The 26,872-nt window shown below is 38.3% G+C and overlaps 1 protein-coding gene across 4 annotated transcripts in view; it reads left to right on the top strand.

The window, feature by feature from the left end:
• Positions 1-10,775: 10,775 nt before the first annotated feature.
• The window catches only part of LOC18423699 (methionine aminopeptidase 2B), a 42,388-nt gene continuing 26,291 nt past the window's right edge, over positions 10,776-26,872 (top strand). The window contains exons 1-6 of one of the 4 annotated variants that reach the window (XM_088873493.1): positions 10,776-11,060; positions 17,425-17,505; positions 17,774-17,951; positions 18,817-18,850; positions 18,918-19,025; positions 25,528-25,627. In XM_088873493.1, coding sequence (XP_088729619.1) covers positions 17,780-17,951; positions 18,817-18,850; positions 18,918-19,025; positions 25,528-25,627 — 414 coding nt within the window. In that variant the 5' untranslated portion in view covers positions 10,776-11,060; positions 17,425-17,505; positions 17,774-17,779. Of the gene's footprint in view, positions 11,061-17,424; positions 17,506-17,773; positions 17,952-18,813; positions 18,851-18,917; positions 19,026-25,527; positions 25,628-26,872 lie in introns of all 4 variants that reach the window. The other 3 variants (XM_011629180.3, XM_020674952.2, XM_006828297.4) reach the window with 3 other exon arrangements.

Raw genomic sequence — 26,872 nt, 5'->3', positions numbered from 1 at the left:
TAGGAACGACTTATAATAGTAGTGGCAGAGGTAAAGAGAAGGGCATTCCTTTCTTTGCCCTTTGAGAAATTTCGTTCCTCTTTAGCTTTCCCCCTTTCCTTCTAGAGAGAGAAAAGAGATTTTCCCCCCTTTTCGGAGTGTTCCCCTGTGATGTCATGGCTCCTACTAATACCAGGGTTCGAGCTTCAAAAGGTACTTTTTCAACTCAACTTTGTTTGTTCTTTCGGTAAAAATCTTTCACAATTTCCCTTTTGTCTCCTTGGCTCTCTTTTGCTCATGGGCTTTAGATTTAGGTGTGATGAACACCTTATCATCTTTTTTTTAGTCATCCCTTTCCTCTATTTTCGATGTCTTGGATATCTTTGGATTTATTTCGCATTCTTTTGCATCATTTTCTGCAACGCATCCAAGTATCGCCTTTGTGGGTGAAGACGTTGATCCTTACGAAGGTGATGCTGATGATCCTACGATTAATGGTGAGCTAGTGCCTCCAGATTTTCAAGGTTGGTTTGAGATTCTGGAAACAAAGTTTAAGGCTGTGCATAAGATTTTAAAGGTCATCAGACCTGAATCCAAGGTCGTCCATCCAAAGATGATAACGAGTGATGGTGATTCTTGCTGGTCTGTATTCCTTTTCATGGTGGTTGCCTGCCTGAATGATTTGGGCAACTTCAATGTTCAGTGCTTGAGCAGATTGCCAATATGTCCAGCAGGTGGCCATCTGCTTGGATCTTTGCTCATTGTTGCTCCCTTAACTACCATCTGGTTCTTTGACTTGAACCAATGGTAAGAAGAAGAGAGTGGTCTTTTTTCCATATTCCAAGTTGTCTTTGGAAAGAAGAATACCGATCTCTTGAAGAGATCATAGTTTTAGAAGGAGGCAGCGTATTTGGGGGCCATATCCCTAGATGGGAGCCTTTTTTTAGAACAAATCCGTATCTTTGTAACTACTGATAATTGTAACCACGGTTTTGTAATGAAATGAATCTTCCTTTATCTTGAATGTTCTTTCTTGGCTTGTGGCTTGTATTTCTTCTTTTTCATGGTTTGTCTTCTCTTCTATCTCCCAACGATCAGTCCTTATCTTCTTTAAAGATGGGGGTAAGGAATGGATCAGGGATTTGCTTTGCTTGGGAGGTATACTGGATTTTTGGATTTTGTGGCTTGAATGCCCTGTCAAGTTTTCACCCCAGCCCTTGAGGTGTGTGCCATTTGTGATTTTCACAGACCCTTTTTTTTTTTTCTAAATGCATTGCGGGTCCAGTATGTGTAGATAGTATAAGGGGCATGATTCCCTTGCCTACCAAGTTTAATTGTGCATGAGTGTATTAAGCCCCTAGCCAATCCAAGGGTTTGTGTGGGTCTGCGAATGGACCCATATGTTTGCACGCCCAAGAGATGCAGTGGCAATGGACTCAAGAGGGGGGAATTGAAGGCATTTGGCAGGGGTTATATATGTGTGCGTACCAGAAATTGGTGGTTTCCTATCAAAGACGCGTGCAATGTTAAGAGAATAGAATTATGTGTGCAGAGTGGCAGAGCCACGTGAACTTTGCACTTTCTTATGCGGAATGGTAAAGCCGCGTGTCCTTTATACTTCTTTTTGTGGTGAAGTCGCAAACCATTGCATTTCTTTGGGACGAGACCGTGCGACTTTTCGTGTGCACATTGTCCATGTTTCCCTTTGACGGGGTTGCGTGAAATTCCATTTGCTTGCGCGACACGTCATTTCCTTGTCAGTATAAAAGATGAGTAGAAGTACATTTTCCTCATTTTTACCCAAGGTAAAAAGCCCTAATTGTACTACGCCCCTTTTCACCACCATTCTCGAGTGGAATTTCTCACCATCAAGTGTCATTTGCAGCAATGGCCAATACGAGCTTTGCCCCACCTCAAGGTATGGCTCTTTCTCTTCGATTTGGTTTTTATTTTTTCTACGTCTTCTCCTTAGTCGCAAATCTCCATCTTGCCCTATTCTTTCTTTGCATACCAAGTATTTGGTCGATTGTGCCATTGCTTCTTTCAAGGCCATTCTCACTGTCTGCTGAGCTTTGTGAGCATGCGTCCCTTCGCCCAAGGCTCTTCACTGCCTCCTGCTGTGGCCATTCGATTTGGTTATCGGTATCATGCGTGTTCACATTGATAGTGCTCGGGCATGGTTATGCCTGTATTTGTGTGTTGTGGGCTTTCCGGCCAAGTCTTGTCCCAATTCAGTGAGATTAGCCGTGACTGAACCTTGTTCCTGGCCGCGAATGCCTATATGAGGAATCTTGCGCGATCCCGAGTCTCGGCGTGTACGCATTGAGTCAGGCTCGGTCTTGCAGATGCGTGTTCTGACATGTGTTTGTGATCTATGTACGTGCATCTGGTTGGTCCTATTTTTACGCGTGTCTAAACATGCGCATGTTCGATTTTGTGCGTGCTCAAGACCGAGTCAAGGTACTTCTAGAGTTTGCCCTCGAAGTTTATGCAGGTATGCACTTGGGTGTGCCTGCATCTGTGTACACATTTTTACGTCTACATGCGTCTGCTCGAGTGTATGTCCTGATGAGGTGTCACTTAAGTTGGCCTCTAGAGTTACGCACGTGTGTACAACAAATGCACAGTTGTGTGTGCACGTATTGAGAGTGTTGTTTTGTGCTTTCACGTGTGCATGCCCCGATGGGTTACAAGTTGTAAGCCTCTTTTGTCGCTCACTTTTTCTTTTGTCCTTTGTTTGGCAATGAAAATCCTTGACATAAATCAACTACCCCGTGAAGGGAACTGGGAACCAATTCATACACAGATGCCTCTTTCATCAGAGGAACTTCACTTGGTGTCCTTGAGCCTACCCAAGAGCTAGAGTGGCCTTTGAGCATCACCTATGTGGGAAATGATGTTCGGCTCTGTAGATATGGGGACGCTAACCGGGAGCCTCTTATTCAAAGGAACAGTGTCCCTCTTTATCATGCTCTTCACAGGAACTTTGATTCCAACAAGGACTTGCCTATGCTGGGGAAGAGGATGCTTGCGAAGACGGACCTTCACTGGGCCGCTGGTGCACTTCGTTTTGAGGGAGTGCACCAATACATGCCTGGGTACAGTACTTGGACATTTGATGTCCTAAATTCTCACGTAGAAACTCTGAAGGCATGTGGATTAGCCGCGGCGTGCCAGTGTTCAGCTGGCTATTACGATCGATGCTCCAACACCATCAAAGCTTTACTAGAGACATGGTGCTTAAAAAACCAACAGCTGGCATTTTGAAAGAGGTGAAGCAGATATCACTCTCTTGGGTATGTACTTTGTAGGGGGCTTGCCCATATTGGGGGATATGTATGAAGAGTTTGTACCCAGGCATGTATTGGTGCACTCCTCAAACTTTGATGCGTCGTCTCGTTCTTTTACTCTAGAGCTTGCAATGTAGACTCGAAAGTACTCCTCTATAATGGTTCATTCGAATAAGGATTGACTGGCAAATGAAGGATGAAGGAGAAGGGATGATAGAGGTCCCTTTATTCGTGCAAATGCTGCGAAACATGACGATCAGAGTGACTAAAGAGTCCAAACTCTTTCGACTACCAACTCATGATGACTCCAACCGAGTGCGTGAGGGCAAGAGTGTGTATATCTCTCGCGATGCAACTCCATTGTATAGAGAGGGAGTTAGAGTGGTGATCCGAGTGTTAAGACTCTTGAGGTTACTCTGGGAGTTATCAAATCGAGCATATGACAGATAACAAGATGAAAGGAGAAAGGCGCTGCGAGAGAGATGGGGTCGCAGGCACTGCGGCTCCGAAACTTATCACGCATCAAAAGAGAGAAAGGCACTGAGAGAAAAATGAGACCACAGGTTTGTTGCGGTTTCGAATTGCTACGCGAGGCAAAGGAGAGAAAGGCGCAGAGAGAGAGAGAGAGTGACGGGGTCGTAGGTGCTACAGCTCCAAATCTTATCACGCAGTGAAAGAGAGAAAGGCATAGAGAGAAAGACAGGACCACAGGTCTGCTGTGGTTCTGAGTTACTACGTGAGGTGAAAGAGAGAAAGGTGTAGAGAGAGAAACGGGACCACAGGTGCTGCGGCTCCGAAACTTATCACATGGTGGAAGATAGAATGGCATTGAGAGAAAGACGGGGTCGCAGGTCTGCTGCGGATTCGAGTTACTACACGAGGTAAAAGAGAGAGAGGCGCAGAGAGAGAAACGAGACTGCAGGTGATGTGGTTTTGAAACTTATCATGCGGTGAAAGAGAGAGAGATCGGACCGCAGGTTTATTGCGGTTCCGAGTTACTACGCAAGGCAAAAGAGAGAGAGGCGCATAGAGAGACAAATGGGAACACAGGTTTGCTGCGAGTCAAGGTTGGTGCACGTGGACTACGGGGTAGGCTAGGGTGCCTAGGCTAAGGGTAATTTCTCTCTCCTCACCATTGGATCCAAGAATTAGAAGCAAAGCCGAGTAAACGCAAGCTAATGCCTCAATTTCATTAACAAATAATCCAACTCTTTTACAGTTGACCTAAGCTTGTTTATATAGAGCAACCCCCAAACATGGGTTGAATGCTCAAAACTAAGTTAAATTGCTAAAAATTACATATTAAATGAATTAAAATAAAATACCATTTGTGGACAAAATGACCAAAATACCCCTTAAATCTTTTAAGCTAATGACGAAACCATCCCTGCTTGAGTGGCCTCTTGCCATTGCTAGACTTCGGGAGCTTTTTCAGACTCTTGTGGCAGTGGTTGAACAATCCATTGTTGTAGAATTGATGCTTGATTCGTTCTGAACATTTTGATGTCCTTTAATCATCTTGAAACAAACTTTTCTCAAAGGGTAAAAATCCAGCCAAGTTCATAGCCTTTGATCATCAATGTAGTACAATCCGTGATGTTCCAAATCCTCTTTTTGATCTTCATTTGAAGAGGATATTTGTCGTGATTATTATGCACTAAGTTTTTTAAGATTTGATCTTTATTTGAGTACATTCCAAATCTAGGAAGTCGTCGAAAAATGGGATCCGATGACTGGGAAACTCTTGCCATCTTCAACCTTGAAATTCACGCTATCCGACCTTCGGTTGAATGCAAACCTTATATCAAATTGTACCCAATCGCAATGTAGTCTCAACAGACCCATATTTGTATCGTTCTGATACCCGAATATAAGGTATGTCCTCTCGAAGTACGAAATGTCTTCTTTCAAAAATTATGATTTTTACGCTTTTGGGCCCACCTTCTCTCTAGAAGTTCTCTTGTCTCGAGCCACGCCATGATGCGTGTCATATGTCAAAATGACCGAGCTGTCGAGGTTTAACTCGTGACCAATTTTGAGCTTGTTTCATGTCTAAATAAGCGATCTATGAGCACTTGAAAATTATCCCGAGGGTGAAAACACAGTTTTTAGAAATGGCAACTGGTTCACTGAGGCCACACTGCAATAGTATGAAACCTACCCGTTTGTGGTTAATTTGGGCCTAGAATAGTCTTGAAAGGTTCGAGTGAGCCCAAATTTGATCCTTGGGGGTTTTTCGACACTGTCGTCTGATGGCAGCGGTTTGGTATTGTTTTGAATCTCAAAAAATGGGGTTGTAGTTATAAGATCTCTTTTCAGTAAAACAAGAGGTGGGTTTGAGAATTGAGTTTCGCCCTAATCATGTAAAATATCATCGAAATGTAATGAAACTTTATGAGCGTCCTTCAGGCATCCCAAAATACCTTTTTCATGCTTTTTGAAGCCATTCCAATGTTCTTTTTAAGGTTGCACACTTTAGGCTTATTTTGCAGTGTTCCCGTGGTTTGGTGGTGTCTTGGATACTAGCAGAACTAGATTGTTACTGGCTCTCTCTTTATGTGACCCAGAATGTAAAAAATGATGTATAACAGTGTCGAATTGGCATTGCCACCATGTTTAAGAGAGTGCACGCTCCGGCCATGCCTAGTAGCTCAAATGTTGAGTAGAGGGCTGCAAATTGGCCACTTGATGGCCTTGGGCATGCATGGCTCTAATTGGTGCTGCATAGTTGTGGCCTTAGAGACGGAATGGTCGCCTTAAGAGTTATTAAGATCATTCCCTAAAGAAATAACAAATTCTTGGAACCATCTCAAACATTTGGAATCATCACAAAAATAAGGACAAACATTTGGATTCGTTGCCTAAATGGACAGGAAACGTGTCGAATAATTCCCTAAGCAATGAGCAAACAATTGGTGTCATCCTCTAACAATGAAAAAATCATTTGTAGCATCCATTAAACATGGAGATAAATCTTTTTGGACTTCACAGCTAAAATAAGAACAATCATGACATTTCATACATGTGGAACCGGTCTATAATTCACCTAAGTTTCTTAAACACTACCTGGGCTCGAGAAGGAATGAATAAAAAAAGTATGCATTTTGATCCTTAGATCTTTACGATCATGGTTTTGAAAACAATTTTGATTTGGAGCCCTTTCATCTCAAACAAATCTTTTTGGGGCATACTGTTGGGTGGGTGTGGCCTTAAAGGCCTTATGTGTGCTTGTAATAAACATTTTGATATAATGGAACATGAATTTAGTGGGATTGTGGTCCCTCGTGGACCATACTTAACATTTACTGATACTGAGCTGAGCTTTACGAACTAGGTCAGTCGGTTAAAAAAACCTACATTACCTGGGTATAGAAAACTATTTGATAAGGGTTTTAATAGGTCATCCCTTGTTGAGGTCGGAGTATGCTCAGATGAGTGAGCTAAGGGACTGTGTGGCCCTTGTGTGTGATTGTGGCCTTTAGAGAGGGGGGCCAAAGCCTCATCCGTGTGTCATTACACAACATGCATATATGATAGTCATTTTGAAAAAGCGAACCACCTTTCAGGGTGAAGCTTATGCTTGTGCGAGAGATACCCCTATGCGCCATATGAGCAGTGGTTGCATCAGGTCTGGGTGACATTGGTACGTCTCTAGAGGGAACCTGAAATCCACAAATTGGGATTACAACCCCTTGCACATTGGCTAGACTTTGGTGACCCACTAATGAGCCCCTGCGTGGACTGTGGGTCATGGGCAACACTAGGTCGGTTTGAAAAAGTAAGTGTGGGTCGTAGTCCACAGTTGAAGGTGGAGTGCTATAGTGTTTATTTATTTAATTTCTATACCATATGGACCTTTTTTCCATCTAATGAATTTAATTATATTTGTTTTAATGATATATGATTTTTAGAATTTATTTGAGTTTTTCTAGATCTATGGATATTTTATTTATCAAATTTGGATTTATAAAAATAAATATATTGATTTTAGGTTGATTTAACTATTTAAATTGAATTTTATGGATTTTTAAAAATCATATAATATTTTAATGAATTTGATTATTGCATGGGGGGCCCAATAAGCTGCACCCACTATTGCAATATGGGTAGGGCCCATTAGGGTGGCATGCCCCACTCCAAGGAGCTTTCCAATTTTGTTGGATCAAGCTTTGGCTTGAAGAAAAAACTTTTGCGATGTTTTAGAAAGCCTTTGCTTTGAGGAAGTTTTGAATGAATTTTTGAAAAGCATGAGGAGACTTGTGCATATTTTTTATAAGCACAATATTATGATTGAATTAATTTGTTTAATTTCTATTGATAGGAAAATGGTTTAGAGAATGGGGGGTAAATGTTCTAGCACCTTCCATATGAGGTTGATGGCCTATCTATAGAATAGAGGGCTCAAATCTCTTTCTCTCCCCACAAGTCACCCAAGATCAATGATGTATATTCAATCTCACAAAAAGATACATACCATGGAAAATCTTAAGAAACCGTAATCCTATTTTAGCAGTATAAATAGAGGAACCCATGGCCATAAATCTCTGCACCAAATATCTCTCTTCTCTGTCTAAATATTTATCTCTCTCTTATTGGTAAGAATAGGGGGCATGCCCCAACCCTAGGAGCTCTCTCTCTCTAGAATTTAGCAAGGGGCACGCCCCACCTCTTAGATCATCTCTCTCTCTAAGTAGATCTAAGGGGCATGCCCCACTTAGATCACCTATCTCTCTCTTTTTTATGGTATGTCATCTTGATCATAGGGGTTGGGTAGTAGTAAGTAGATGCTATCTATCTTAAGCTAGGTTTTATGGGTTATATCTAAATTTGAGATTTGTGATCAAGAGGAGTTCAAAGTTCCATTAGAGGATTTGTCCTAAATTTGCTTTCCTGGTTGAGATTGAAGGTTGATCATTGATCCTGTGCCATCGGATGGTGATGACTCGGTGTGAGGTGTAATAAACCCGGTTTAGGTAATCTCCATCATTCTCTTTTTGTTTCTTGCCATATTTAATTACAGGGTGCAATTTGTATAGAGCCTAAGCTGTAAACTATCAAATTAGAGCCTACCTTCAAATAGTGGCGAGAAATATAGTTTCAATACTGAAAATACTTGCGATAGCCTTAAAATATATTTTCATCTTTATTTATAAAGTTTAAAACTTCAAAAATAGTGTAGATGGATAGATCTATGAAAACTTGAAAATCTTGAAAATTGACGGTCCAAAAATACGTTACAAAATTTACTATATCCAAAACTTGAAATCCATTTTTTTTCTCATGTCCATACATCTTGATGTTGAGATGATCAATTTGAGGATATTTGGGCATCAAAACAACCTCTTATAGTGAAATGTTTGAGGTAGGCTCAAATTTGATTGTTTAAAGCCTCGGCTCTATATAAACTTTTCCCTTAATTATATTGTGTTTAAATTACAAGCATAAGAATTGCTGTTATTTTTTTTGTTTAAAGAAAATTGGTTTAGTGGCATCAAGGTTTTCAAGATATTAGATTTGCTAGTTTTATTTCTTTGAAGCAAGAGTTTATTGTAATAATACTACTTGTAAGTGATCTTTGTCAAAAGAAAATGAAAAAAAAAAGAGGTGAAAAAAAAGAATCCCCAACATGATCATATAAGTCTTTCTTTCACATACAGTTGAAGATATCCAAGATCCATCAGATTTTTACTGTCTTAGGTGCTCCAAATAGAGTTTTTGTGGGAGGAAATGGATTGAGAGGTATGTACATGCTGTTTTAGGTCTTCAATTCGTGGAAAACCAGATGGGCCTTACATAACCAACTCTTATCAAATCCATCAATTATGGCTATCTATTAAGTTTTTTCTTGTTCAAATCATATTTTGACCATAGATGCAGCCCTTGAGTTGACCAAGTTGCTAAAATTCATTTTTTTCCTTTTTTTTTTTTTCAATTCTACTTTTGATTCATTGTAGGTGCAATTGTAACATAGGATGATGTGGTGCCCTAATCGTCAACACCCTAGCTGTTTGAGACCATAGCCATTTCCAAGAATCGATATTCTCTGTTATACTGTGTTCCGAGACTCGGCCAAATCGGATTGGATGGCCGAGTAACTCGGCCTAGGCAAGGTGCCAAGGCAGGTACACATTTACATACTTAGAGTTATAGAAATTCAATTATTTCCATAGAATTGATGTTGTGAAATGTATTTCTATAGAATTTGTATGTTTTCCATCATATTTGTGAAATTTTCTTATTATAAGCTCTATTTTCTTAAATTTTTTTTGAATGCTTCTTAATTTTTTAAATCAAATTGGTCCATATTCATCTTTTATCTAAGTTGTTCCATCGTCTTTTGTAGACTTATGGTGCTTTTTGTAACTTATTTCAGTTTTGAGTGATTTACATATGGATTCTAAATATTTAGGTAAAATACGAAATGCTCAACTTATGTGTGAAAATTACAAAAAAGGTCGGTCAACCCATTTTTATCAAAATTGACCATCGGTCAACCTGAATTTCGATTTTCTTTTTAGTCTTTTTATTAGTAGGACTGTGCCCCAAGAATCAAGGCACTACTCTACTAACAAAAAAACTAAAAATAAAATACAAGACAAATCAAAATTTAGATTGAGCAGGGGGAATTTTTTTAAAAATAAAAACAAATGGGTTGACGGACTTTCTTTGTAATTTCTGCATATAAGTGGAGTATTTCGTATTTTATTTAAAATTTTAGGGTCCATATGAAATCACTCTTCGTTTTTTACTCTTTTTTATTAAAATCTTATACTTTATGAGAAATGTTTCTATACTTCCCCTATAGCGTAGAAGATCTATGCTTCCCCTACCATCCAATCGTTTAATTTTGATTAAGAGAGCCACTCACCATTTGATCCTAAATTCGACTTTGCAAAGTATTTTATTTTTAGTTTTTTATACAAATTATGAAATTTGGTACGTCCGATCTTCTCATTGGGGCGCACTTATAAAAAGTATTAAAAATAATTTTTCGATAAAATATAATGACCAAAATATCCCTTGAAACTTTAAAGGTATTTTGGTCATTTTATTTTATTGAAAATATTTTTTTAATATTTTTTGCTAGTGCAAGTTTAATAGAGGATTAGATATACAAAATTTGTGTCAAAATAGCTTATCTAAATAAAATTAAAAATATAATAATATAGAGACGTGGCATTATGATTGGGGCAATCTTAAGCCTCCATTCAGAATGAAAGGTTGGATAAAGGAAAGTATATAAGTTTTATGTTGTAGAGCGAGCATAAAAAGCTTGTCACAATTATGAGAGAGTAATGCTGGCACACAATCGAAGTCTGATTGGTTCTATGTAAGACCCTTTCCATTTTGGTCCGATCCGACCCACTAATACCACGCACACTTTGCTCCCGCGGGAGCATATAACATTTTAGCCAGAGTAAATTTGCAAACAGGGTTTTCTTCAAGTGCACAGCAAAGGGAGGTTCCGTATTTCCCCATCTCGTCTCCATGTGGGGACTAATTTGCATTCGAATGGTCATTTGCTTACCCTATAAACGTAGGACTGGTTTTCTCTTTATGCTTTGCTTAACCGGTCCGTTGTAAACGCCCACGCCCTAGACACAGTTCCTGTAATATTTTTGTTCCTGAGCTAGTTTGCCGTAGAAAAGTACATTGAGGGAACAATATCTGTGGACTGTTAATTGAAACTAAAGCATGGTGGGAAGTGTAAACGGGGAGGTGGAAGATGCTGCCTTAGAATTGAAGGAATTGCAACTTGATCAGAAATCCGTTTCTCCATCGAATGGGGTGGTATGAATTATTACTGAATTTTTGTCTTGAAACTTAGGCGTTTTCTTCTTTCTCTGATAAGGTCTTTGATGTCTTTGATTTCTGGTTTGTTGATGAATGGAAATAATTTTTATCACCGTCTTGCTGTTAGCTGTTGCCTTTTCATTTAATTAGGAACTTTGGAATATCTCGTTTCTTCGGAATTTACTCATAGATGGATACAATCTATGGATTTAGTGTTCATTTGGTGCTTGTTAGTCTTTTGTGGTATTGACCATATAAAGAAATTCTATTGAATATGTAAAGGAATTTTATTTACTCTGTCTAATTTTTTGCTTGTTAATCTTTTGTGGGAGTCATCATTCTGGTACCTACAAATGTCTGATTTTTCTTTCCTTGAAATACTTAACGTTTTATTGCTAGAATTGTTGAAGAAATCATCAAAGAACCTAGAGTATGCATCTAGATTTAAGGAATAGTAGAAGTCCTAGAAGTAAGCATCTATTTCTCTAGATTTAAGGAATAGTAGGAGTTTGTCGTTTTACTCGATGTTTTCTTAATGAGCTATGAGTTATTGATGTAAACTTATGTTCAATGCTTGTAATATTTAAGCAATTGGTTTTGGTTGAAGCTAAAGTTTGAAGTCCAGGCACAACAGGGCACTCTTTCTACCACTGCATTAGTAGAGATGGTTTCAAAACAAAGAGTTGGTAATTTATCCGATATAGAACACTCATATCAATAAAATAATTGTAAACCATTCACTGAAAAAAAATGGCCATTCCATCTTTTTTTATCCAATGCTGAATTGACGACGTTCAATCCTTGTAATATTTAAACAATCGGTTCTAGTTGTAGCTTTTTTTGTTGACATATAAGTACATGAGGTTGTGAATTTTTTTCTTGGATACATAACTCTTGAAGTTATACAATTCTCTTAGGAACATTGTTTCAAAAAGCGCTAGGCGGCACCTAGGCGAGTCGGGGGGTCCAGGCAGCCTAGCGCCTAGGCGGGTGCCCAGAACCTAGGCGGCCCAGTAGAAATTTTTTTTTTTGGGTTTTTCTCTCTCTAAAATAGGTTCTATAGGTTTTAGGTTTCAAATGAACGTAAAACCTACAATCTTGCACCTTTAGTATTAAAAAAATGACAAAATAATATCCTCAACGAGGGGCATTTCCGCCCCTGGGCAGCCGCCCGGCGGGCGCCTAGGTAGGTTTAGGCGGGTGCCTAGGCGGGTTCCCAGGAGCCCAGGCGGGCACCTAGGGATATCCACCTAATTTGGCCACCTAGGCCTCAGCGATGCGCCCAGACCTTTTGGATTGCCTAGGTTCTAGGCCGTCCGCTTTTTAAAACACTGCTTAGGAAATTATCCAATTGCTATGATCATCCTTGCATGCTCCAATGTTCACTAAGTTGTTGGATAGCTGTTTGAGTCCAAATGTCCAGAGAGAAGAAGAAACAATTTCTTGATCCTCTGTTGGGAGTTCAATTGTAATGTGGTATATACCATATATTCTGGTTGTTTGTAAGTTGAGGGTGGTTTGGTTATATCTTTTATGTATTAGAGGCTGTATACGTGATCACTTGGCTCATATTCAGTCATGAGCACATATTGTGATTTTAAGTTCTCACACATACACGTAATCTTCTTTGTTTGATAGGATATTGTGGATAAATAGATTGTTAAGAATATTTCAATTCTTAACAGCATGATGAACTGAACCATTGACACATCATGTGATGCACTAGGTGTATGTTTTATGCATCCAATACATGTGATAGAATTCCTAGTCTAGTATTTTGAAAACATATTTGATATTTTAAGTGGAATGTTGTATTATTGTGACCTAATAGTGTTGGATTTTAAGTATTTGGAAGCCGTTTAGTTTTAATAAATGTCATAGAATTCCTAGTCTAGTTTTTTGAAAACATATTTGACATTTTAAGTGGAATGTTGTATTATTGTGACCAAATAATATTACATTTCATGTATTTGGATTCCGTTTAGGTTTTTTTGCATCCTCATTTTGTAAGAGGTGAACTGATGCTAAGATCTGTTAATATGTGTTTTTGACTTATGGTTAACAAAAAATCGGATATGTGGTTTGATCGGAAGACGGAGATGTGTAGGTTATGATCCAGAAACTTATGAGATGCCAAATACTTAATGCTGTTTGTCTTTTTGGTTGACATGCATGTTTATGAAGTCCTATAATAAGCGATCCTTTTCTTCTATGATCTCTAGTAGCAGATGTTTCGAAATGCCAATGGGTGGTAGGCTCATTGGCTACGATCTAGTGGTACTCCTTATGTCCCACTAACAGTTGTAGTCCTTGATCTTTCATCTTCTATGGTAGGTATAACATACTTCTCATTGATCCACATGTTATGAATTCTTCTTATGTACCCATGGAGTGCTTTAATGTTACCTTGTAACTTGAAACCTACAGTAATACACCTAGTCAACCTTTTTTGGAAATATTTCAGAAGTTGCATCTGGTCAACTTTTGCGTGTCCCAAGCTCGGATGAGAAGCGAGGAGGGTTGTGTTAGGTTGGCAGCCAATGGACAAGTTTTGCCACATTCCCATCATGAATCCTGATCCAACGTTATATGCTCATGCTAGGGTGTTCCCTGTAAGTGACATGCCTTCTGGCACCCGGGTACATTGTGAAATGAGCAAGGGTTAGCTAGGTGTTCCTTGGAAGTGATGCGTTGCAATGATGCCTAGGTGCAATGATAAGTAGACAAGGGTTCCCGTGCTATTTTGGACCAGCGGGTAAAAATTTTAGTCCAAAAGAATAGGATTCGTTTGACCATATGGAAATAGGAGCTTTATATGGAGAGTTAGTAGATACAATGAAACAGAGGAGAGTTAACATAGCTTGTTTGTAGGAAACTAAGTGGAAAGAGGCAAAAGCTATGGAAATTGATGGATATAAACTTTGGTTTATAGGAAAGGTAATAATATCACTGATTCACCAAAAAGAAAGAAGAAAAGATAATAATAGAAATGACGTAGGTAAAATGGTCGACAAAGATTTAAAGGATAAAGTAATAGATATTAAGAGAGTAGTTGATAGGCTCTTATTCATTCAACTTGTGTTAAGAGAAGAGATAATTAATGTAATTAGTGCTTATGCACCACCAGTAGGATTAGAGGATAGAATTAATAGTTAATTGTGGGAGGACATGGATGGACTAGTCCAAGGGATCCCAAATAGAGATAGGACCTTTTTAGATTGGGACTTAAATAGTCATGTAGGCAAAGATAGTAGAGGATATGAAAGGATGCACAAATATAGATTTGAGAAAAGAAATTAGATGGGTGATTTTATTCTTGATTTTGTTATAGCTTACAATCTAACAATAGGAAATACCTACTTTAAAAAGCGAGATAAACTTAATATGACATTGCTGATGCTTTTACAATTTTGTCATCTAGTCAATTACAGCTAGTAGATGGATTTAGAGAGTGCTTGTCATCATTATCATAACTAGGTATTAGATAGGATGTTTGATTTGTCTTGCACCTGAATAAGGTGCTTGGCTAAGAGGTTCTAGACAAGTGCTTCAACTGGTTCATAAGAATTCTCTTGACTAGAGTTTATTCAACCTGCCTCACCACTTGTTGGTATTTGTATTCTGTATTAGCAACCATCAGTACTTTTCTGATCAATGATACTACCATTAAAGAAAGGCAAGAGGTTGATAAATAATTGTAGAGGCAAGCTAAGTGAGGCCATAAATAGTATCACCGAAGGTTGCCAAATTATTTGCCTTGGGATTAGCCTCTCAAGCTAAACCATTGTTTAAAAGATCAGTCGTTTTTTAAAATCGGCCGACTAAATTGGGATCAGTCACTGGCCGATCCCGAGTTGTCCCGATCCGATGGTTATGTATTCTGAATTTTTTTTCAGTGCACTAATCGGTCGATTTATTGAACTAATCGAAACAAATCGGCCGATTAGTGCATTAATTAGTGATTTGTTGTAAAGATCGCTCGATTTGTGCACTGTTTCTCTTTGTTATGTACTGTTTCTCCCTGTTGTGCACTGTCTCTCTCTTTTTCTCTCTCTGTTGGGTTCTCTTTCTCTCACTCTTTCACTCTCTCTCCCCCTCTCTCTCTATCTGTTGGACCTGCCCCAACCTCTCCCTCACCTTCTCTCTCTGTTTACATATCTCTCACTCTATCTTTCTCTCTCTCTAACTGTTGGGACAGGCGACTCCCTCACCCTCTCTCTCACCTTTCTCTCTAACTGTTGGGGCAGGCCTGCCTTAACATCTTTCTCACACTCTCTCTCTCTGTGGAACTGTTGGGTTAGAGGACTGCCCCAATCTCTCTTTCTCTCTATCTCTCTCATTCTCTCTCTGTTGGGTTCTCACTCTCTCTCTCTAACTGTTGGGGCAGGCCTGCCCAAACTGTCTCACTCACTGGAACTGTTGGGTCAGGGGACCCTGCCTCCAACCTCTCTCTCACCTCTCTCTCTCCCCCTCTCTCTCACCTCTCGCTCTGTCCCTCTCTCTCTAACTGTTGGGGCAGGGGACTGCCCCAACCTTTCTCTTTCACTCTCTCTCTGTTAGGTTCTCGTCCTCTCTCTCTCACTCTCTAACTGTTGCGGCAGGCCTGCCCCAATGTCTTTCTCACTCTATATCTCTCTCTGGATCTGTTGGGGCAGGGGACTGCCCCAACCTCTCTTACCTCTCTTCCTCTCTCTCTCTCACTAACTGTTGGGGCAGGCCTGATCCAGTGTTTCTCTCTCCCTCCCTCTCTCTCTCTCTCACTCACTCCGCACCAATATGCAATGCACGCGACCACCATTAAATGACCTTCTTTGTGGCCTTAAGAACTAGGTCATCAAGTCTTTCTACCTTACCTATTTCTTTCTGAATTATATTTGGATAAACTGCTAACACCACATGGAAACACGAGCCTTTTTTTAGCAACATAGCAGTTATATCTGTATTTTACAGGTCACAAACTTGATTCCATAAACAAGATAGAAGTCCACACTGAACCTTGCAAAGTAGGGACTTTCCAAGAATAAGCAATCGGGTCAATAAGGATAGTCTTGAGGAAATTGCAAAAATTTTGAGTCTTGAAAGATTGTAGAAGGCCTAGAACTCCAATCTATGTAACTTAGACGTGTGGCTGTGGTTTTGGTGTGTTGGAACACCTAACTCATCACCCGTGTGATTTTAGAAATGTCGGAACTTTTTATTTACTTATTTTGTTAAATTCTTTATAAAAGTAGTTAATGCCACTTAAATCCCTAGGAGTGTTGTATTGAAAAAACCAATTTTGGGGTTGATGTTAACACTTGTATTCATGTCGGCTGCTGTTACACGTATCCGTATGTTTGCAACGGAGATTTCCATCGTTCTCGGACTAAGAGCAAACACGACCTGTGAACCCTCCTCTATGTTTGTTGTCTTAGAAAACGAAGGTTTCATATCAGATGACTATTACTTCCGTAGGTCACGGGGATCACATCTTTCTTTCATTCTACCACAGGTCACTACAACCTAATCCTTCTTCCATTGCCACTATGATGGAAACTTAACTAGATTCTGAGATATTTTGCCATGATTATCGAATTTCGCTTTAAAAAGAACCATTGACGGTCTACTGTTTATTGCTTTTAAAAGAACCATTTACTGTCTACCTTTTATTGATTAACCATTTGCAGCCCAAAAAAATTCTTATTTTGGTGAACCATTGGCAGTCTATAAAAGCAGGACATAACAAGTAATAACCATTGGTTTCTCAGAAAAAAAGAAGTAATAACCATTGGCAGTCTAGAGGTCAAAACATATACCTATGAGGAATAAATTTAAATATATGGTTTAGCTCACTCCTCTTTAGGGGAAAACAAACTTAAAAAGTGAACTATGCCTCCAGGAACTGGTTGCAATGCCTTAACAGTGATGTTTGCTCTTGATTTTCTCCTGGTGGCCATAGCACTCTTCATTACCTTCTACCACTATTATACAAATCTGCGTGCCGAAACTGAAGAGACAAATCCCAAAACCATTTGATATTCTCTATGCATGAAGAAGCCCACGAATAAAGCAGTCTCCAATTATTACCATAACGATCATACTAAGTAAACTGTGAATTAAATAGTACATGCTGCTCTGTCGAAATGAAGTATACAGGTAATGTATAGAGGAACTTTGCAATATAATGGTTTAATGTTGGATATCGTTTGTAGGCATAGCTGTTTCCATTTACCCGTATCTTGATTCTGGTGGGAAAATTGAAATATTGGATGCCATACTATCCAATGAACATTCTTGGAGTTGGGCATTTTGCAGTCTGCATGATTAAAATTATTTTTTTATCAAATTGAAGAATGTTCTGTTTGTCTGTTAATTTATGTAGGTTTTGGTCCGATGCATCGTCAATAACTTTAAGTTGATTAACTCTGAATTGATTAAGAAAGCAGACTTCTTGTGAGTTGGGGTACGGCTGTACTTTCTTCGTGATGGAAATTGTGGGTTTTCATTCTGTTGTGTGGTTATGATTCCTCTATCCTTCCATAAATATTTTCACAAACGATCTTTTTCTCTCTTGTTCCTATTGACGTGCATACTTACCATCCTTTCACTTTTTTTGTTTTTCCTTTTTCCGTCTTTATTGATCCATATGATGTATGTTCTCATAGGCTCATCTTCAGGATTGCAACAATGAGTTAGTTTTTCTTTCTTGAATTTGAAGATTTACATTGCAGGAGCCCATGGAAGCAAAGAAGAAAAAGAAAAAGAAAAAGAAGGCAGCTGTTTCAGAAGAACAAAGTGTACCTTCAGAGCCCTCAAGTGGAAATGGTCAACAAAGTGAAGTTCCATCGACTGGGTTGGATGATGATGATGAAGAGGGTCAGGGAGATGGTCTAGTGTTAGCTGCCCCAGGTTGATCATCTATGTTTGTTCAATGTTCTTGATATTAGTGTTTGATTAATTGAGACCCTTTCTTGTGTTCTTGATTAATTAATGGTTAGTTATGAATCAAGAATATATGCTAGCATTTCATGAAAAACACAATCAAGAAGATGTCAATGTGAAAAACACATTGAGCAGATATCTTTTTTTTGCTTTTCAGTTGTGATATTGTGATTAAAACAAGAACATGAGATAACAACACAATGTATATACAGTCAATATTAGTTTTTTTATTTAATTTTATGGTGTGTATCTGGTTTGGAGTTTCTTTTATCGTTTTCAGATATTGTCGTTTTCAGATATGCATTATTCTGTGTAACTCTTGAAAGAAAGGTCATATTGATCATGTCAATCCTTTAATAAGAATATAAGCAACACAGTCCAATATATATGCATTCCTTATCTGTTTTGCTCACTTGAAATGGGAGATATGGGGACGAGCTTTATTTTGACAAAAGCAGCTTACCGTGGCCAAATGAACACCATATCTTGCGGTTCATTTTCTTTTGTCATTTTATCAGTTCCTCTGATTTAGGGCATAGTTGTCGAGGTGATGACATAAATAATTGATACATAGTTTTCTTATAGGAGCCTATCAACCCAGGACCTGTTCGTGCAATTCTATATAACTTCACGCACAAGCATGGCTTAACTTCACACACAAGCATGCCTTATTTTTGGATTCATCAGTTGATAACTGTTACACTCTTTCTCCCTTTGATGGTTTACTCGTTGTTTGCTTTTTTTAAGTTTTCTTCATCTAGGCACTGAGTTCTCTATTCTTCATTTATGCATTGATTTTTCTAATATGCGCTTTTTAATATATTGCTAGAAGCTGCAAAGAAGAAAAAGAAGAAGAACAAAAGCAAGTAAGAATTCCATTACTTCTCCGGCTTTCATTTGGGCGTGTTCTGACCATATTGATATTATGTTCAGGAAAAAGAAGGAACCTCTTGAGCAGACAGATCCTCCCTCTATTCCTGTCATTGACCTCTTTCCTTCTTGGGAATTTCCGGAGGGTGAAATTCAGCAGTACAAAGATGAGTGAGTAGATAGTTTCTCGAGATCAACATTCATATTGAAGCTAGCAGACAATATTGCCTATAAGAACATACCACTTTTATTAAATTCCCCATTAATTCTGAGTATGAAAAAAGCCAATGCTAGGTGATAAGCTGATAACAATATCGTGATAAAATGGATGCTAGTGTTTTGCATGTATATTAATTACATGACAGGAAAGTTCTCCATTAACGTCAATGTTGAACTGCTGTTGACATTACCATGTCTAGTTGTCTTTTACATTTGCACCTTCTTGCCAATGTCACACACAATCAACTTTTGAAAGTGGAAGGCTTGTTATAATTGATTTGAGTAATTACTTGTTTGGGTTGTCAGTGTTATAGGGGAGAATCATAGGAATTGAAAGAGCTTTAAGTGTTAAAAGCAGTGGCTTCATTCACCAAATACAACTGACTTCTATTTACCTTAAATAATGTGGGTCTTTGTTACTGGCAGTGCTTAGGGAATATTTATGGGAGCTGGAGTAGGAGCATGGTGGAAACGATGTTTTCCATTAGAAGCTGCTAATATAATACTGATTTCTGGAGTTGGAACCTTAACTGTGATATGGTTCCGTGAAATACATCCTAATATACTTGTGAAAGCTTTCCTTTAACAGTGATTGGCTTCACATGCATTGTAACTGCTTTTGAAATTCTACGTTTGCCCTTTGATGTGCTTTCTTTTCCTGCTTGGATAATGAGATCCTTGTTCCTACAGGGTTTAGACATGCTTCAACCTGATAATATAGATACTTATGTTTCATAGTATTATGTTTGCAATTTATGTTTGCTGTCCAATTTTAGCTGAAAGTGTGCACTGAGCAATATATCAGCGTTAGTTTATACAGTACATGCCAATAGAATCTTATTCATAACAGTCTATGTTTTATGGATGCATCCAAAGAGACAAACTAACTATTTATTCAATCTACTATGCACAATTTAATGTAGAAAGCTTTTACTAGAAGTGATGGGGTTTGGTGATCATGTTCAGCAAAGTTGTAACTGGACTGGCTTCTATGGATACTGTGCTGTCTGCTGTTGTTTTGATTTGTTGTGGAATTTTGAGATACCTTTGGCTGGCAGTGGCTTAGTCGATGAAAATTAAAAGGGCAAGAAAGTCAAGGAAAATGTTACTTTTGATGATGGGGTCCCGGTCATTAGTGAGTGAGGAGGGTTAAAGTAATAATAGAGTGGAATAATGAGAAAAGTCATGAAAGGACGTATTGGAGCAAAGCCAGGATTGCAAAAAGAAGGATTGGGGTGTGGGTAGGTTTGTGAGTTAGTGTGAGAGGAATGCAGTGGAAATATTTGACTAGGTGATCATCCATAATTTGAAGTTTATGTAGAGACTAAACCAACAAAGGAGTAATGTCAGTCCTCTTTCTTTGGGTGGGAAGTGGAAGAAAGATGGAAGTGCAAGGTGCAGGAGAAGAACTTACAAAGGGAGAAACATAAGCAAAGAGATCAGACGAATTAATTGTCCATAGTTTGAAGCTATAAATACTGTAACCAAACTAAAGATAAATTAACAAAAGTATTAGGGTATGTCGAAAGAATAATCAAGAAAGAGAATGATTTGAAAAAAACAAAATATAGGAGGAAGTCACTAGTCTTGAGGGGCAATGTTGGCTGTTAAAGGTACTTAAGGAGGATGGGAGTTGTGGATGATGAGGTAAGGCATGAAAGGAGGTATTGGGACAACACTGGAAGTACAAGTAGCAGCAGCTTAGCAATGGGGGGATCTCCCAACATAGGTATTGATCCGTACTTCGAAATCGCGACCCTGCATTCCTGGAACATTGATGCTGCCTGATTGCAGTCCCATGTTGGGGGGTGTGATCCAATTCCCTTCAGGTCACCTCACCCCATATTTAGTGCATTTTTCAAAGTGAAAAAGAAAATAAGGGCTGAAATCTGACTCTTCCAAAATTACATTTTATGGAAGCAGTGGTGCGTCCCATATGTATCTGCTTTTGTTGGCTATGGATGTGGGTACTGAATGAGACTCGAACAGGTCATCTATCTAAGAATGTCTATAGGAAGGTGAATGAAAATAGACAATACTCGCAATATAACATCGACGAATATCCCTAGTACATTGTTGCATATTTCTCTATGATATTAATCAAGTAAGTAAGTACAAATCGTGAAATTTAGGCTTGAAATTTACGGAGTACATATATTTGCAAGTGTGATAAGTACATTGAAAATGTGTTTTTAGTGAGAGAGGGGAATGAGGGCAGAATGTAAGTGAGGAACGACGGGTGGGAGAATTGACATTGAAATGGAAAGGATACTAAAAGTGTTTTCTCACACTAAAAAGGAGGGCTTGTCCAGTTTACAAGCTCCTGTGCATTATTAGGGCTTGCAAATTTTTCAAGGAGCGAGGACAGGCAGTTGTAGGGACTCCCTTGAAATGTACAACAGAGAGAGAGAGAGAGAGAGAGAGAGAGAGAGAGAGAGAGAGAGAGAGAGAGAGAGAGAGAGAGAGAGAGAGAGAGAGAGAGAGAGAGAGAGAGAGAGAGAAGTTATTGGGCTTCTGTCACAATCTTGGGTGGAAGATAGAGAGAAGTCTTTGGCTTTCGCCAGTCTTGGGTGGAAGATAGAGAGAGAAAGTCTTGGGCTTCTGCCATAGTCTTGTGTCACCCTCTACCTCTGCTGATGATGTTGAGGCAAGATAGCCTGCAAATCAATCAATTATACCACGAATAAATCTAGAGGTAGAGAGAGAGAGGGACAAAGACTATTTGTTGTATGGGTTAGAGAGAGAGAGGACAAAGACGACTTTCTTATTCTGGTTAGGAAGAGAGGGAGATATCGCTTTCTTCAACTGATTATCAAAAGGAGAGAAAGGGAGTCTTTTCTTGGGGCAAAAGGATGAGAGAGAAAGTTGGAGGGGAGCAAAAATGCTCAAAAGGGAGAGAGAGAGAGAGAGAGGCAAGGGGGTGGGGGTTTCGATGGGGTGTCTTCGTGGCTTTGTGGTCTGTATGATTAGGGCTTCTTATGGCTTCAACTTTGATGCCAATCCCCCTCTCTCTCTCTCTCTAACTCTCTCCTCATCTCATCAAAGACCGTATATTCAAAGGTTGGGTTTTTTCTTTTGTCGCAGAAGCTTTTTCCCGATGGAACCATCTACTCAAAGATTGGGTTTTTTCTTTCCCGCATAAGCTTTTTCTTGATGGAATTAATCGGATCTGGATTTGGATCTAGGTCCTATATACGGTTTTCGGATTCAGATCTGGATCCAAATATTTTGGATCCGATCAGATTCAGATCCAGATCCTGTATATATTTTTTGGATCCAGATCTGGATTTGGGTGGAACCGAACCCAATCCGAAAAATTCTCAACCCTATTCATTCTCATCCTTTTGAGAAGGTGCATAGTACTCTATCGCTATCTTGTAGTACTCTGTCCCTATCTCGTCAACAACCATTTAACTGTGCACCTTTCCCTTTCCAATCTCTTTAGATTGCTTCATCTCCTCCCTCATAAACACAGGCACATTAGGACAAGGCGATTAATACTGCCTGTCATAGGCTTACCACTATGGCCACACTAACAGCCTCATGTTACCCTTACTTGGCAGCTTCACCCCCTGCTGCCATGTTGAGTCCTCCCTCCTCTGTCTCCTACACCTACAGTCTACAAAATGCATGTTAAAGGCATCAACATGCAACTAACATTTTTATATTCACGATAATATGAATGCATTTTACAATAAAGAGTTGAAAATATTTGTAAAACAATAGAAGCACACTACACACACCCACGTACACACACAAAGAAAAAAGAAAAAAAAAGAACAGATAGCATTTTCCTACAATGATGATTAAAAAAAAAACATTTGACAATGCTAAGATAGAAAATATATAGAGCTTTTTTATTTTATGTTATTTTAAATTTTAAATGCATCAAAGCTTTTGAATAAGACTGATTTACTGATTTGATACCAGTTCTAAAATAGTCAGAGGACTCTAAATGAATAGAAGAACTATAATAAAATAGCAATTTGCTACGATTAATTTAAACGAAGAAAAATCATTAGCAGCAATAAGTCAAAAATCTATAAAAAAAACACTTTATATGAATAAAACCTCTAAAAAAAATTGACGTACTAGATTTTCTTGAGAGAAAATGCCACTTTTACGTAAATAAAATTGGAAACTATGTCATTGACATCATTATAACAAAAAAATACCAACATTATTTCTACGTATAATTTTATCTTTGAGTAAAACCTTCTCTGTATATCTCTAAAAAAATAACCTTCTTTGTATAAGAGAAATTGAAATATAAATTGAACATTATGCTTTGTTTTGATAGGTTGCAACAAAAATGCAACAATAACTAAAGTAATGCTAGATCTACTAAAATTATTAAAAAATAAGGCAAATCTATGAATTCAAAGTGAAAGACAAAAGAAATTTACCCAAAATTTTGAGCAAAGTTCTTGATTCCACTATCTTCTTGCTTAATGCAAATGAATATCTCCAGGTCTCTTGAAAGCTTCCTAAGATGACTCGAGGGAAACGCTAAACCGGTTTTGAGTTTGGTCTCCGGATCAAGGAGATCCAAGTTCTTGAAATCTCTGATGGATAGTAATCCAATTTTTGGTATCTCAAACTAATTTTATGTGTGTTTTTGTTAAACACAAGCATTTGGGTGGATGAAGATCCAAACATATCATATTTCATCAAAATTGGACCATCCATTGCGAAGAAATTGTGATTCTTTTATTTTAGATAACCGTTTTTTTTGTTGTTTCTTGTCCTTCGAATCTGTGTCTCTTTTCTCAAACCTAATGTTCCTAGTAGGCAGATCGCTAATAATATGTAAGCTCCTTTGTGTTTTGGGGGTTTCAGGCTCAGCATTCTGGCGAGTAACTTGGGTGGGTCCAATTTGGATGGTTTTTGTTGATCATTGTTTGTTGGGAGGCATTGAGGTCTGCTTGGAAGTGAAACACCCTCCATTTTATGAAAATTAAATGTGTTTTATTTGTTTTATACCACTTGGCATAACCTTGGAGTTTCTAGTTAGTTAGTTTCTCTATTTTCATCTTAATGCATAGGGCATCTAGTAGAAAGAAGCAAGCCAAACTTCCTAGTGAAGTTTGAAGTTTGGTGTGGTGTGCAAAAGCTTAAAAACCCTATGGTAAAGAAAAATGCATTTTCAATATTTTTTAGCTCTTTGGTGAATCCTTATTATGGTGAGAGTGTTCTATCTTCTTGTTGTCATGAGGCTTTCATATAATGCAGTCAGGGATTCTTCTGTTTTCTTCTGCATGCTTTGAGGGTGATTAAGTTCTATATCTGAGCTGTGTGGTTTATATTTCAAACTTTGCAACCTTCTTTCTATGAGTATTTGCTCCTTTGGAACTTTGTCATGACTTTGTAGGTAGGGGCGATTGAGTGGTGGGCAGGTGTGCATTTGTTTGTTCTGTTACGACTTCTCAGGCATTTGTTTTGTTGTTTCTGTGTCAGATTCACAGTCCAGCCACATATTTTCTGGTCCCATCTGATTGATTTTTGTGCACTGAGTGTCACCTGGTGGGTTCCTCCTTAAAACCCACCCTAACTTATCCAAGGTAAGGAATGAGGAGAAAATATTGTGGCAAGTGAATCAATGATTCCATGATTTTTTGGAATATGATGGAATTGTTCTTTTCAAGGAAGGGGTTATCATTGGCTGCTTTGCTTCCATCAAATGAAGCATCCTTTCCTGTACAGACTTGTCGTTTTGAGGGGGGATATGCCATAACACATCTCGCTGGAGACCCGTTTGAGGTCGTGTAGTAACGGTTCATTTCCCCATTTTGATTCTTAGAACTTCACGGCCTTTAAATATCTGGCTGACTTGAATCAACCAGGAATATCTAGGGAATGTCTGTGGTTCAAAGGTGAGCATGCGAAAACATGATTTTCTACTATAGTGGCTCAATATTTCCGTGGAGTGTTATTCCTGCCACTGAATCCTTCTCTTGTTGTAATTGTATATCGTGGCGTCTCTCACCTTTTTGTTTGCTATTGATGGATGTGAGAAAACCATTGTCTGATTCACGGAATGACATTAATAAAAAGGCACCAAGGAACTTTGTGACTTGATGTTAATGACTCCTTGGTTAGTCTTTTGATGTTAATGACTCCTTGGTTAGTCTTTCTTATTGGATTGATCATTGTGCTCTTTCTTCTATCAAGCACAGTTTTTTTTTTTGAGAAGTGTTAACATTTATAAATTGTTCTATCAAGCACAGTTAAATTTTAGAATTCTTTAAAATCCATAGAACTCCTTTTTCCCTTCATAAGAGAAAGATATGTGTTGATGAACATTGCTTTGTCCTGTTTAGTATTTCCCTAGTTGACAATCTTCATCAAAATGACACTTATGTCATGAGGGTATTAATAGAGTATATGCTTAAATAAGTTTTTGGTATAAGAAGTTGCACGGAGTTTTTCTCAGAACTTGTTGCTTCTACTGTAGTAATCTCTGGAGGACAACTTCTGAAGAGAAGAGGGAACTTGAGCATCTGGAGAAACCCATGTATAACTCAGTTCGGCAAGCTGCTGAAGTTCATCGGCAGGTTTGGTTCTTAGACACCCCATAAATATTTTACATGCAAATATTAGTTTGGTCATCTCTCTTGGGAACTCTGTTTCTTCAAAGATGAACATTGGCAGATTTTTGCACACAAAATCAGCAGCATGTTTCCCTCCATGACTATCGAAAACCTGGCCAAGAAATATGGTCGAGAAAATTGATGAAACGAGTGAAAACAAAAATTAATTTATAAGAGAATCATACAAGTGCATAAACATGGAACTATGAAAGAAAATGGGAAATCCATAGAAATTCTTCACTTTGTAGAAAGGAAACCCCAAACATCTGTGAGTTCAAAATCAAGTTAATGGTGGAGATTTTAGTAGTAAGCAACAAAATCTCAGTTGTAGCAAAAGGTCAGTAGCCCACAATTGTCAGTCTCACAAAGGAAAGAGGGACAAGATGATCCACAAATAATTGATATTTCATGAGATATTCTTAAGAAAGAAAAAGATCTATTTTTTTTTTATTTTCTAGAGAAGAAAATCATAAAATATGATGTAGAAGCAAACAAAAATTAACCCGACAATGCAAATTGGGACATGTTGTAAACGAGTCATTATTTTGTGGTCGTGCTGCAGAAAAATAATATGCCACTTGGAAAGCTTGACAATTTAAAATACAATAAATTTGGGTCCTTCATTTTCATTTGTTTATAGTTTTATCTTTTTTTTGTAAGTGTAGACGAAGTTCAAATGAAGAAATGATGTAAAATGAATATTACTTTTGGTAGAGCAAGCCGGAATATAAAAAATGGATGTAGAGCTCAAAGGCCAAGCCAAGATGTAAAACAAACATGATTAAAAGAAATTACATTTCAACCAAAAAAAAAAAAAGCTCAAAAGGAAATCATGTTAGATCTGAATCTCAAAACAAAATTGGTTTTTGCACTTGGAAGCATCATAGCATTTTATTTTCTCGCACATGGGGATAGTAATTAAGTAGAAAGATTACATTGCAACATATGATAAATGCAACCAAGGGACAGAGTCCAGAAAAAGAGAGGGAGACAAATTGCATCCCCTACCTCTCATCGGCTATTTAAGTGTTGGTCCCATTCAAGTATGCATTAAAGATTGCTCGAAAGATGTTTACAAGCAACCCTGAACTCTCCTTTAATTTAAGAAGCATCACTCCAATTGAGAATCCAAATGGGCAGAATTGCAATACTTGATATCAGGTGCAATGCTTCATTAGTCAAAGGATCGTCAACCGACATGAGTTACAA

This window comes from Amborella trichopoda, chromosome 8 (assembly GCF_054954075.1).
Source record: "Amborella trichopoda isolate Santa Cruz 75 chromosome 8, AtrichopodaSantaCruz75HAP2 v2.0, whole genome shotgun sequence".
Lineage (NCBI taxonomy): Eukaryota > Viridiplantae > Streptophyta > Magnoliopsida > Amborellales > Amborellaceae > Amborella > Amborella trichopoda.
The sequence above is the reverse complement of the archived record's forward strand: the minus strand, read 5'-3'. Positions and strand labels throughout refer to the sequence as shown.